Here is a 13,223-nt window from a genome sequence, read left to right as displayed (position 1 = left end):
CTGGCGTAAGTTTGCCAAGAACTGACCTCGTTGTGGGCACTGGCAGGTAATTTACTACCAACGACCTACTAATGTCCGGAAAAATTAACCAGAAACAGCAACACTCAGAGCGGCCAGTACGTGCAGCCGTTTTATCTCATAACCAATCATTAAACTTGAACTGCAATTTTTATGCTTCGAGCGCATTATCAGATCGTCAGTTAAAAAGTTCCACGTATATACAAGTTAGAATTAGCAAACAGTTCCAGTGTTATTTAACGCATAGTGAGCAAGAGCACTGGCTAGTGGCTACTGCGCATGCAACCGTCTTGAAAGTTCTGCACGTCTTCAGTTAACCACTTTAATTTCTCTAAACCTAAAAATGCTTTTGTTATTAGTTTTCACTGCCATCGCAGTTGCAGTACTAGGTCCCCTTCCGGTAACCGCGGCAAATCGCAACTGCACAGCAAAAAACGCGCGCGGTGTTGCAGCGTGCGCGTTTCCCTTGCTGCAGTGGTCCGTTCCATCGGCAAACTACGAAGACGTCACAGACGCTCAGCTTACCGCATTCTGCCAGTAAACTCATCTAATTTTCGTGTATTGCAGTTTCCAATAAGTTAAATCTATTTGATGTTCAGTTTGGTTTTATTGCAGAGTTGTACGCGACGTTGTAACGTGTCAGAAGGAAGTGTCCCGACCCTGTACCGAAGGTGCCATGGCGGTTTTGCATGAAGCCATGACCCCTGCTGAAGCGTTGTTGGGGGCGTGCGATTCCTCTGATTTCGGGAAAAATGTACGCACTCTGCTCCGCTGTGTCAGAAAGCTCAATCAGACGGAAGAAACCAAAGCACTGGCATGTGCTCATAAAGCTGCCAATCAGGCCTTGACAAACATGCCGAAAGGGAGCAACGGTGACAATGACATTATCAAAAGTTTCTGCTGGTAAGCGAACTAGCTATAAACTTGTTGGAGTTACAGATCTTGCACTGTAGTAGTATAAATTTGTATTTCACGAAGTTGCTATTTTTACTGAACTTTGTCCGTAACAAATTTCACTTATTTCTGCATGCTCTTTATATTTTTCCAGTAATGCAAAAGCGTACATTGCGTGCAGCGGGAGCGAGATGGCTGATCACTGCGATCAAGAAGCACAGCAGGTGTTCGGTATGGTCAGAGATGCGCTCTTCGACGTTTATAAATGCAACGGCCCACGCGGTGCAGACTGCCCGGCCTGGCCACCGGGACTGCCTAGCGGAGGCCTGAAGTGGGATTTAATGTCGCTGATGCATCGGGAGGAGACGAAATCGGTTTCTGCCAATATCGTGCTTACTGATGAACAGTAACCAGTTCCCATTCTTAAAAGTCTGCTAACTAAAAGTATAAAATTTAAAAGATAAAAATAACGATAATCGTCACTGTTACTGTTATCCGAAAATTTTTCGGGTGCATCCGTGCATGCATGCTCCCAAAGAGCAGGCGCATATCCTCCAATCAAAAGTCAATTACAGCCTATTAAAAGTATATGAACTGAACTGCGAGCGGTCATGGTTTAAAAACAGTTTAATATGTCTTCATGTTTCTCGTAGAAAATATTGTCTTTTGCCTCTTTTTTAAAGAATAATATTTCATTAGACCGCAGATTATTGACTGCCGTAATACAACACTGCAACGCAACAGGCGCTTATGCTGTGTTATATAATGCCCAAAAATCGAATATCTGTTAAGGGCACAGTCCAGTTAGCCAAAAAATTAAATATTCTCAGTTTACAAGATCGTGCAGGCATCTGCTTGATACTGTCTGTACGTAGCCACATCGATGCCAGTTTCGGTGTATCCGGGCGGGTCAGGATACACTCCATCCAGATACACCCGGTACAGAATCAAATATCTTTCGATAGCTTTTGAGGCGATCCCATTGCGAATGATGACCAAGTTTGAAGTATGCATGGTGTCGAAACCTTCCCTACTTTCCTGGCCCGTGACGAATCGCATGGGAAAGGTTTCTACCGAGATGACCCTGGCGCCAGTCGCTCGCACCCAGTATGCCATTCGTTCGCGAACCTGCAAGGGAAATTATAAAGCCTTCATTGCTTAGCACAAAAAGACGTAGGCTAACAAACCTGCAGCTGGCTTTCAAAAACTCCAACCATATTGACGCAGCACTTTGGTGGCTGCAGCAGTGCCGGGGCGAATAATTTCGAATTCAAGTTGACCGGTCGCAGAATACCGCTTCCCGGCACGGCATGTGGATTAACTTTGACAAATGCCACGCGTAAATACCGAACGTAATATGATAGCATATCTTCGGTGTAGGCCATGCGCAGTGTATCCAGATGCGCCGTCAGTTTCTGTTTGTGCAGCATGGTCTGGATGTTGGTCACCCGGATATCCGATTGATTCATCAGCCAATGGTGGGTTTTCGCCAGTACCTGTGGATACGGTTCCAGTAGAGGCGGTCCCAGAAGTCCTACACCTTCCATCAAGACAGCCGGTACAAAATCCGCCACACCGATGGTTTCGTACTGCGGTGGTCCGGCTTCGTAGTACACGCGCAGCATGCAGACGAAAGTGTCACGAGCGTTACCCACTCCGAACCAGGATGTGCTATCCGAATCGATTCCCCCGTCGGGTTTGACTTGGAGGACTACGGTTTCAATGGTCACGATGCGGCCGGGGACGGGTTCCCGGACCAGCATGGTGTTGGTCTGCTCGATCAGGGTGTCTAAGCGTTCGGCGGTGACTTGGCGTACGGTGGCGAGGAGGCCGGTGTTGATGTTGAAAAGGTTGGCGGCGGGAATGATGTTAAAGTAACCAATTTGTTGGGTAACGGAAGAGCCATCTGTTCCTAAATTACAGCAATCACGGTCGTCATTCTCGCATAAATCACGTATTTTTAAGAGAAAAACTGCACCATCGTAGTATCTGAATGAGTTTGGCTGCTACAGATGGATAACGAGTAAAACGAAATTGGTCTTTTAATCCGCGGAGAGACAGTGGTTGTGGGTGTTTTCGATGGTTGATTTTCTTATTTGGTTATTTGGTACAGATATTGACGGATGCATTTTCTTATTGACTGGTTGTTGTCTCACAAACTCAATAAATAAACTACGCTAAAATATTATGACTTACTTGGCTGCAACCATAAACGCAGCGCTCGGACACTGTGGCTGTGGGATCCGGTCAGATAATCGGATTCCACATAGTTGAACAGTGCTCCGCTGTGGGCTGCTAAGAACTCCACGGTTTCACAGCTTTTCAACTGTAATGTAGGGCAGCTGCCCAACCACTCATTGGCCCTTCGTAAAACTGCCGAAAAGGGCTCGTATTCCGCCAGCGAAAACATTCCACCCTCTTTTATGCAGCCCGGAATGAAATCCACCGACACCAGCCCACCCATCCCCGGCAGCGATGGCAACGGGATACTAGTACTACCACCAGGATATGGCGGTGGGACGGTTTGGTCTGTATCTTCATCCATGCTGATTCGATTGTATGGCCACAGGAACTAGTAACCAGTCAAACAGATGGCCATAAAACTACTAATGAAAAACACAACCCAAAAAAAAACACAATGACAGTAATGATTTTGGTTGTTTCTTCAATGTGTAAATTCGGAATCTTTAATTAGTATCTACCAGCGCAGGCTTGCTGTTCTGTTAATAGGCTATTGCCCGAATAAAGAGATAATAAAACACAACCTTACGACGAGCGTTGTACATAAATTGATACACAGTATTACATAGACTCTACATGCATGATGCATGTAGGAGTATACCGAATGTTTATCGAATTTCAGCCGTTCCGGGTACATTTGCATTGATAAAAATATTGTTTATTCTTTCTCCTGGTAGCTGAACTGGAGATAGTGGTATCAGTTTTGTGGCAATAACGATGTTTTCTTTCAGCCTTTGTCTTTGTAATCTAGCTTAACCAAGCCATCACAATACTTGCTGCTGCTCACATCTTGGTCAAAAGAACTCACCGTCAGAAAGTCAAAGTATAATATTATGATGATTAATAGTACCTGGCACAACTTTACTCTTGTGGAAGTATAGTACGAGACTTGCGCAGTTTAGACAATTTTTTAAGTAGTGCTGGTTCTATTCGGTAATGCAAAACCATGTTTGCACAGTAACAGTGTAACTGTCAAAGAGACAATGGGAACTTAGTCCCAGAATTATGGATTACCGATGTTTTATTCAGTCTATTCAAGTACAGCGAAAAGTAGCGATAATGAAAGTGTACGAGTTGGAATCACATTAACGGCCATATTTGAACAACGACAGTTTAACATGGCAAAAGCATTATCATTTAAATCACTAAAAAAGCATTTATATGTACTTTGTATAAAGTAATATCTTGGTTGGGCGAATTGTAATGCATGGCATTAAATTTATCATAGAAAAATATCGCGGACGGAAGCAATGTTAGCGAGTATAGGTCAGCAGAGTTAATTAAAAAGGCCAGCTCCATTTGTAGAAGTGGCCGTCGTCTGTCTTCGGTTTGGAGTACTTGGCTGCCGTCTTGGGCAGCAGATGACCGCAGTTGTAGCACAAACAACGCTGGCTCTGCTGCGTGTTTAGAATGTGTCCATACTTACCGGTGAACACATCCACCAAAAACTGCGCCGTGTGCACTTTCAGTCCGGTGGCAACGACATCCAGAAAGTTGTTCTCTCGCCCGCATTTTTCGCAGTGTTGTTGCGATGTCTTAATCATCGGCGGCGATTTGAAGACGCCTTTGGCACCCAGCAACTGCTCAATTTTATCCAGGTCTTCCTGTGGAGTCTCCACCAGAACGAAGCCGTCCATGTTGTTGCAGAAGTCTTCGTCAAACTTGTTCCATTCTGCAGTGTCCACTTGCCGGGTCATGTTCTTCATGGATGCCGTGCTATCCATCTGCCATTTGTCTCCAACGGCCTTGCGTAACAGTTCCATATTTTCTGTGCGAAAACAGAAAAAGGAAGGTTATGAAAGTTGTGGGATATATTCTAGTCTTGTATAACTATTTCTACATACCTTCTAATGGTTGTGGGCGTACAAAAGGAAAGAAAGTATCTACGATTGACTGTATTTTGGTTAGGTACAGAGAGTATTAGAAAAGTTTCTATATCGAAGCTTGTCAGCATTTGATGTTTATATACAATGTTTTTGCGGGCCGCACTGATATACACAGTAATTAAGTTTATCACCGTACGAGATGTAAATAATCACTTCCGGATACAGTTCCCGGTTTAGTATAATCAATCTAACAGTTATTCTGTGTAGCAACAAAATTTTCCGAAACTTTTATTCAAATAGCCGCGTAGCTATCTGTTATCTGAACTTCGAGCCATAAGTTTGCCGGTAATTGCTCGGGTAGCTCTTTATTGCTTGTATACAACGATATTATCATTACAAAGGATCCAGAAATTTACCCGGATGCTTGTATATGTAGGCATTTCGAATACGTTATAATTATATGGAAATCAGCAGAAAACGCTCCTGCCATACAGTAAAGTTTGGAGGTTTAAGGAATGAATGACGTACGAGTATTTGACGATCCGGCAATATGTTGTTCACAGTAAGCCGGTTTCATTGTGCTGAATGTTTCATCGATAAGAGGTTTTACGTCAAATCACACATAAGCCAATACGAATATCGGAGAATTAATTTATTACTTACAGTCAACAAGTTTTGATTAGGGGGTTTCGCTTTGCCAATTAATATATTCTTCAAGTTGGCTCGACGTGAGTGATTTTCACGACAGAAGGAAAATTATTACCCAAGTACAAAGATTATTATGCTAAAAACTTAAGTACAAATGTTAATAAATTTGGTGCCAACCTTTGATTGCATAGAACAGCAATTTTACCATCAAAGCCAAACCGCATCTGAGCCCTAGCTGCTACTCGAAGCCGCATGATGGATAGACTAACTGTCCGGTCGCCCATCACTGTGAAAAAAAGCATAATTCAAATGTTGTTGCTCTGCTGTACGGTTTTCTATCACTGTATTTCTGTACTTTTTTTTCAACTCGTATCGCTGTTCAATTTTATTGCTATATATCACTCTGAATACGAGGAGTCTCGTAAATCTGTACATCGGTTATCAATGTATGTACATGTATAGCCATTTTAGGCAGTGCCTTATTGTTAGCTCGGGATTGACTTGATTGTTGAATCAAATGCAGCTTGAACTGTCATTGACTCACTGGTTTATTTGCAAAAAAGGTGGACGCATTTTCTCCTAAAGCTTAAACTTTGGCACTCGGAATATGCAGTAAATACGTGTGTCTTAGATTTTCTGCTTAGCACTGCATAAGAATTTCTCGAACTAGGATGAGTCTTGTATGTCCGAAATAAAACCTGTTGTCGGCAGCAAATACCGACTGTGCATTTACGATCCGGTGTTAACAAACGGTACGAGTTGCTAGAAACAGCTTGAAGGTATAAGAGAAAACATTATCTTACAAAACAATCGTTCAACCTGATCGGCTATCGTAGCACTTTTGATGCCAAGAATAAGATTATCGCTACCTGGAAAAGGATAATTTTTTCTGCTATTTTTTTACGCTACAGTCCTGACAAGTGAATAAAAAAATTCAACGGCTTCGCATATATCTACAATATCTAAGAATAGTATTGCAGGATACACTCGTCATCCAAGTTCATGTCTGTTTAATTTGTCACTTGTTAGTTAAACCGAAAAATGTATCTACTGGCAAAGTGTGCTGCTGTCCTGCTGATGACGGGCATTTGTGCGGCCAGAGCGACGGAAAAGTGCACTCTTGCCAATGTACGCGGAGTCGCAGCGTGCTCTTTTCCTTTGGCACTACGGTCATTCACGTCGGACGGCCAGGAGCTGACAGATGTTTCCCTAGTTACGGACACCGCACTCAGCAGCCTATGCCAGTAAGTTTCCTTTGCAATCTGAGTAAAGATGCCTCGCATAAAATGAAATTTATATGTACTCGTGTGCATAATGAGTCCAATTTTAGAATCGCACGGGAGGTTGTTACTTGTGTTAAAGAAGTATCACGACCCTGCAAGGAAGGAGCAATGGCGGTACTGCACGAAGCCATGGTCAAAGGCCTACCGCTGCTGGACAGGGCGTGCAATAGGTCTACTTTTGGCAACACTGTACGCACTCTGCTTGGCTGTGTCAAAACACTCAATCAAACCGAAGGAACGAAATCGCTGGCATGTGCTTATAAAGCGACTAACCTAGCGTTCACGAACCCAGCCAAGGGAGAAGACGGCGATAATGACATCATCAAGAGTTTCTGCTGGTAAGGAACATTTGGGTACAGTGATCGTTTTTATACGGATGTGCTATACTAGTACTTCTACTGTTCTATTTGTTTTTATTATAGCAACGCCAAAGCGTTCATGGAATGCAGCGGAAATGAAATTGGGTTATACTGTGATCAAACACCACAGCAAAAGCTCATCAGCATCCGCGATACACTCTTTGCGACGTTTCAGTGCAATGGTGTACGCGGTGCAAATTGTCCAGCTTGGCCACCGGGCCTTCCCAGGGCCCGGGATCTGAAGTGGGATTTGTCATCGTTGATGACGGAGGACAAAAACTGATGAGATAAATGATGGCTTCAGTCGACTTCCGATTAATACCTGTATATGGCAGAAACTCTTGTCATCACTTGTAAACGTATCTGTTCCCAAGGAAAGAGAAACAAACAACCTGCACCCATTATATTTTTGTGTAAGAATTTTAACAAGCCTTTCATAAATTTCTCAGCTGAAAAATTGTGGGTATCAGCTATTAGATGCGCGGTACTTCGCGCGCAGACATTTCGACAAATACACAGCACAAATTAACGATTACCCTGGTAAAAAGATCTCGAAGATCAAGCTAGTGACACACACAAGGTAGTGCCACTTAAAAGTTCAGTACGAGTACTCTACATGTATCTGTCCACATGATACTGGCAGGGGGCGCCGTTTAAATGATGTACATGCCTTGTGCAGGAAAACGTGGCCTTTCGGTCATCCTCTACTTAGGTAGTGCTATTTCTATTTTACCGTAATGTTCAGGAAAACGGTTAAAAAAAATTCTAAAAGGTATTAAAATCCGTTATTATAGTTGAAGTACGAGGTGAGAAAGTTAAGGACAGTTTCTGATATAGCGCTGTTTCTACAACCAGATCCCAGATATGCAAGATATGAATCAGTACAACTGACCGGATCTCGTAACTAAGCATGGATTATACGGAATTTGCAAATTAAAGCTAGCGGACACCAAAACTGCTATAAAAGGTCAGATGGGATTACAGTACACAATTACGGAATACCAGTGTCTTGTTCATTTCATCGAAAGCGAAAAGCAGTAACAATGAAGATGTTCATGAAGGAATGAAATTGCATGGCCACTTAAACAACACTGCAAAAATCGGCACAACGACAATTTCCACGGCAAAAGCACAATTTTTTAAATCACTGAAACGCACTTATACGACAAATTAATATCTTGATCGGGTCAGTTGTATCCGTACTGCATGACATTAAATCTCCGATGTGGTAATATCGCAGGTCTCTAATATAATATCGCCAAGTTAACCGGATAGAAGTCAGCTGAGTACGCAGTAATTAAAAAGGCCAGCTCCATTTGTAGAAGTGGCCGTCGTCTGTCTTCGGTTTGGAGTACTTGGCTGCCGTCTTGGGCAGCAGATGACCGCAGTTGTAGCACAAACAACGCTGGCTCTGCTGCGTGTTTAGAATGTGTCCATACTTACCGGTGAACACATCCACAAAAAACTGCGCCGTGTGCACTTTCAGTCCGGTGGCAACGACATCCAGAAAGTTGTTCTCTCGCCCGCATTTTTCGCAGTGTTGTTGCGATGTCTTAATCACCGGCGGCGATTTGAAGACGCCTTTGGCACCCAGCAACTGCTCAATTTTGTCCAGGTCTCCTGTGGAGTCTCCACCAGAACGAAGCCGTCCATCTTGTTACAGAAGTCTTCGTCGAACTTGTTCCATTCTTCAGTATCCACTTGCCGGGTCATGTTCTTCATGGATGCCGTGCTATCCACCTGCCATTTGTCTCCGACGGCCTTGCGTAACAACTCCATATTTTCTGTACAATAAAGCGAAGGTCATACAAGTTGTGGGTACAGTTCAATGAAATGTACATATTTTACATACCGCTAACAGTATTCGGTGTGCACAATGAAAAGAAAATAATCTGTGCTCAGTGTACTGTAGTAAGTTGAAGCTAGATAAAGAGCGCAGTGCAAAAATTGTTAAGAATGGTCGTATGCCTAAGCTTGACGGCATTCCTTGCTTATATTATATATGCAATATTTTTGCTGGCCGCACTGGTAAACACGATAATCATTTTCCCAGTCGTACTAGAAGAAAACAACAACTTCCGGATGCACTTCCCGGTTTAGTGTAATCCTTCGGGCAGTTATTCTTACGTGACAAAATTTTCCGAAATTCCATGCAGATAGCAGTCTTATCTGTTATCTGAACCCCGAGCCATACAACAGAAACTAGCAGAAGCCTCTCTTGCCAGGCTAATACAGTTAACCTTGGATATTCTAGTGTAAGAGTTGAATGTTCCATCGATAAGATGGTTTACGTCAAATCACTATCGTCCGAACATCAGACAATTTTATTGCTTACATACAGTCTGCCCGTGGCCCCTTTTTTGTACTCAGTGAGGGTTTTTTTGCTAACAAATCACAAACAAAGTTGAGTAGCGCCTGGCTCGATGGTGTGCTGGAGAGATAATTATGCTTAACCGGGTCACTTTAACTTTCACGTTGTACAAAACACGAATTGAAGACTAGCGAAGCCCTTTTATGCATTCTGGCCACTATGCCTACAGGCTTCGATTATTAGATCAGCGTTTCACCAATTTAACCATCACGTTTGCACGGTTTTCCACGCCAATCGCTACTTGACAGTAAGAAGATTGCTATTCAATACGCAGATTACTACACAAGATGTAAATGTTTAAATTAGGCGGTAACAATTTGAGTGTACAGAAAAGCATTTATCGGGTAGAGGCGAGAGGTCATGTTTCACTGGTGGCACGAAGCCGCAGGATGGATAGGCTGGTTGTTGACTAGCAGCTTACCTGTCACCAAATCTGTGTAAAAAGGTGCGTTGTATGGTTTTCTACGCGTACAGATACTGTATCCTTATAAACTATAGTACAGATTTCTCTCTTTCGGTAGGCGACCAAAAATGTACTCAGTGAGTACAGATATGTAGTATTCTGTATTTTGCTGCAATTGCGAGTCTGCGGCGCATAAGTGTAATAATGATTAAAATTGAGTGTATTTGAGACTGAGTATATTTATCGGGAGCTGATTAGGCCAATCCCAATCTGACTACGGAATGTCTCATTTCAGTTAATTTGATTAGACTTTTTCGTTGGTAAATTTCCTTTAATAATCGAATTAAAGATTATGCTTTATCTGGCGATCGTGCTGACTTCTCCTAGCAGGCAGCTGAAGCTCGACACCAGCAGTAAATCCATCTGTACGGGCAAAAATCGTGTTGTTCTTTATTATTAATGTATATCACGTTCTACTAAAGGCTAATAAAATACAAACTCTCCCTTAAATTAGAACAACGAGATCAAAGTTTCGGTTGGTAAGGCAGCTGCCAGCTGCTCATAGTTTAAGACGATCGTTTTCGCACGGAACGGACGTAAAAGAAAATTTTGTTTTTCTTGTAGGTAGTAACGCAAAAGCGTACGTGGAACGCAGCGGAAACAAAGTGGCAGCTAACTGCGATCTGGAAGCAGAGCAAACGTTCGACCGCTTCCGAGACACGCTTTTCGTGACGTTTTAATCCAACGGTCCACATCCAATTGTCCAGCTTGACCGCCGAGGCTTCTGACAGCCCGAAATCTGGAACGGGATTTGTCTTTATTGATGACGAAAATTACAAGCTCAATGACGGGGTGTGCCGGCTTCATGCTGTTAATTTGATACAGCAGCAACTCCTGTCATTAGATTTAGCTTTTTAGCACCTGTTTTCGAAGAGAGAAAAACAAAATGCCACAATAAATTTTATATTACCATTTTAACACGCCCTATACAATTACTTTCTTAGCTTAGTTTATTTCCTAAACGTGGGCATGTACATAACGTGCAGTAAGTAATGGGAAAGTCTGTCCCGAATATAACTTGATGTCGGCAGCAGTACCGTATCTATGATCTGGTACTAGTACTAAACGCTAGTAAAAATGAAGTAGAACAAAATGGAACAGTTATCTCACAATCGTTGAGCTTGAACTACCGTCGGGACACTTGATTCCGAGAACAGATCACCCTACTTGAAACGGAAAATCCCTACGGTCCAGAAATAAAATTTAGCTTCTTTTGATATATAACCGAACAACAGTAGTAGCTGCAATCATTTTCGAAACCTTAGGTCCTTTTGGCCCTTTACAGTCGTTTTGTATAATTTTTAATTGTTTGTTGCGTTGAGGAATGCATTTACTAGTAAATTATGCTGCGGTTCTGCTGTTGACGGGTATTAATGCGGTCCCGGCGGCGGAAAATTGCACTCTTGCCAATGTATACGGTGTTGCATCGTGCACCATCGCTTTAAATCATTGGTCCTTTTCTCCAGAGGCCCAGGCAAACATCCCAGATATTTCCCAAGTTACGGACGCCACACTCGCTTCCTTATGCCAGTAAACTTCCTTTGAGACTAATGAGTAAACGGCGTGTACGTACAAACTGAATCAATACATAAACAATTTTGCAGAGTTTCACGAGAGATTGTTGCCTGTATCAAGGAGGTATCAGGACCCTGCACGAAAGGATCGATGGCAGATCTTCAGGAAGCCATGGTCAAAGGGCAACCGCTGTTAGAAGATACGTGCAAAAGGCCTGATTTTGGCAATAACCTACGCACTCTGCTTCGTTGTGTCAGTAAACTCAATCAGACTGAAGGAATCAAGACACTAGCATGTGCCCATAAAGCAACTAATCAGTTCCTGACAAATTCGACGAAAGGGGACGACGGGGATACTGATATTATCAAAACTTTCTGCTGGTAAACGAATTACAGTTACGGTGATTCTTTGCACGCGGATATACTGTACTACCAGACGGGCTTATTTTTATTCTAGCAATGCTAAAGCTTTCTTGGAATGCAGCGGAAATGAAGTGGCGGATAACTGCGACCAGGAAGCCCAGCAAAAGCTCAGCAAGATCCGAGATACACTATTTGAGACGTTTCAGTGCAACGGTCCCCGCGGTGCGAACTGTCCAGCTTGGTCGCCGGGGCTTCCTGATGCCCGCGATGTGCAATGGAACATGTTGTCGCTAACGACGACTGACGAAATGAGAGCACTGATGGCTAGTGCCGGCATTCAATTTTAAATCGCTTTTAGTGTAAAAAGTTTTAAATCACTTTTAGTGCAAAAACTGCTTGCCATTGTGTCTGAAAGCGTAATTATTTTTGCAGGAAAATAGAACAAACGCAACACATTTGTTTTTAATGTTCGTCCTGCTTTTTGTTGTTTTGTTAACAGCAAAATTTCGAATTGCATTGTAATCCTCTTGTAATCCTTGCATGTTGTCGCGGGTTGCACTGTGACCACTCGTCCTTCCACTCGATAAATTGTTTGAACAACTGTGTTCCTTTCAGAATTTCGGATGTATTATTTCTTAAAAGGCTAATAAATCATAAAGGTCCAGGAATAGAAAACTGGTGAGATGCACGGATAATCGACCTACAGATAGATACGCCTACACAACACAGTATAACCTATTACCGTCACAGCAGATACATATTATTATGATTATAAACTCGACAGCAACATTTGCCATCTAGTTTATGCATACTCTTATCTTTTTCTTTGGCGTGTGCATTGTGTGCTTTGTGTTCGATGAGTTGGCGGATGGCGATAAGCACAGACGGAAACATGATTGGATCTTCTATACTGATATGGTTAGAAATCCTCCACAATTACGAAGAATGGTCACGAGACAAAAATGGAACAAGGAAAGCAACCCATGGGAACGGCATCGACAGGACTGGTATTGCTGACCATTATAACGAAGAGTTCCGTAGAGAACCGGACAAAGGATATTGCTCATTACCTATAAACGGACTTGCTTAGGTGATCCATCGTAATCATTCTGTTTATTTTAGTATATAAGGAAGTCAAATAAAAAATTTCATAATTTGTAATCGCTCCTCTTTCATTGTGCGATAATTTAAACTGACCTTTTAACTGTGGGCAAAATGGCGCGAGTAGGCTGCGTAATCCTGA

At 42.7% G+C, this 13,223-nt stretch overlaps 5 protein-coding genes across 6 annotated transcripts; 3 read left to right on the top strand and 2 right to left on the bottom strand.

Annotated features, from left to right (window-relative positions):
- Positions 1-231: 231 nt before the first annotated feature.
- On the top strand, positions 232-1,619 carry LOC129594050 (uncharacterized). Its single transcript, XM_055490600.1, has 3 exons — positions 232-555; positions 634-921; positions 1,067-1,619. Exons 1-3 carry the CDS (start codon positions 362-364, stop codon positions 1,320-1,322), a joined length of 738 nt encoding a protein of 245 aa, XP_055346575.1. The 5' UTR covers positions 232-361; the 3' UTR covers positions 1,323-1,619.
- LOC129594034 (uncharacterized) lies at positions 1,522-3,715 on the bottom strand. Of its 2 annotated transcripts, none has more exons than XM_055490581.1 (3): positions 3,109-3,712; positions 2,100-2,824; positions 1,522-2,040 (listed from the first exon to the last, which is right to left on the bottom strand). In XM_055490581.1, the coding sequence occupies exons 1-3, from the start codon at positions 3,455-3,457 to the stop codon at positions 1,744-1,746; spliced, it is 1,371 nt and encodes a 456-aa protein (XP_055346556.1). In that variant the 5' UTR covers positions 3,458-3,712; the 3' UTR covers positions 1,522-1,743. The 2 variants fall into 2 exon arrangements, with proteins under 2 accessions (XP_055346556.1, XP_055346564.1); XM_055490589.1 differs by having other exon boundaries at positions 1,836-2,040; positions 2,104-2,824; positions 3,109-3,715.
- A 437-nt stretch (positions 3,716-4,152) lies between these two features.
- LOC129596630 (uncharacterized) lies at positions 4,153-5,154 on the bottom strand. Its single transcript, XM_055493967.1, has 2 exons — positions 4,998-5,154; positions 4,153-4,921 (listed from the first exon to the last, which is right to left on the bottom strand). The coding sequence occupies exon 2, from the start codon at positions 4,914-4,916 to the stop codon at positions 4,434-4,436; it is 483 nt and encodes a 160-aa protein (XP_055349942.1). The 5' UTR covers positions 4,917-4,921; positions 4,998-5,154; the 3' UTR covers positions 4,153-4,433.
- A 1,287-nt stretch (positions 5,155-6,441) lies between these two features.
- LOC129597242 (uncharacterized) lies at positions 6,442-7,756 on the top strand. The gene is made up of 3 exons (XM_055494719.1): positions 6,442-6,871; positions 6,958-7,248; positions 7,333-7,756. The coding sequence occupies exons 1-3, from the start codon at positions 6,669-6,671 to the stop codon at positions 7,550-7,552; spliced, it is 714 nt and encodes a 237-aa protein (XP_055350694.1). The 5' UTR covers positions 6,442-6,668; the 3' UTR covers positions 7,553-7,756.
- Positions 7,757-11,307: 3,551 nt separating this feature from the next.
- On the top strand, positions 11,308-12,583 carry LOC129597101 (uncharacterized). Its single transcript, XM_055494548.1, has 3 exons — positions 11,308-11,633; positions 11,708-11,998; positions 12,075-12,583. Exons 1-3 carry the CDS (start codon positions 11,428-11,430, stop codon positions 12,325-12,327), a joined length of 750 nt encoding a protein of 249 aa, XP_055350523.1. The 5' UTR covers positions 11,308-11,427; the 3' UTR covers positions 12,328-12,583.
- The last annotated feature ends 640 nt before the right edge of the window (positions 12,584-13,223 follow it).

The sequence above is a fragment of the Paramacrobiotus metropolitanus genome, unplaced genomic scaffold, assembly GCF_019649055.1.
Source record: "Paramacrobiotus metropolitanus isolate TYO unplaced genomic scaffold, Prichtersi_v1.0 Parri_scaffold0000003, whole genome shotgun sequence".
In the NCBI taxonomy this organism is placed as follows: domain Eukaryota; kingdom Metazoa; phylum Tardigrada; class Eutardigrada; order Parachela; family Macrobiotidae; genus Paramacrobiotus; species Paramacrobiotus metropolitanus.
This window is presented reverse-complemented; position numbering and strand designations above follow the sequence as displayed.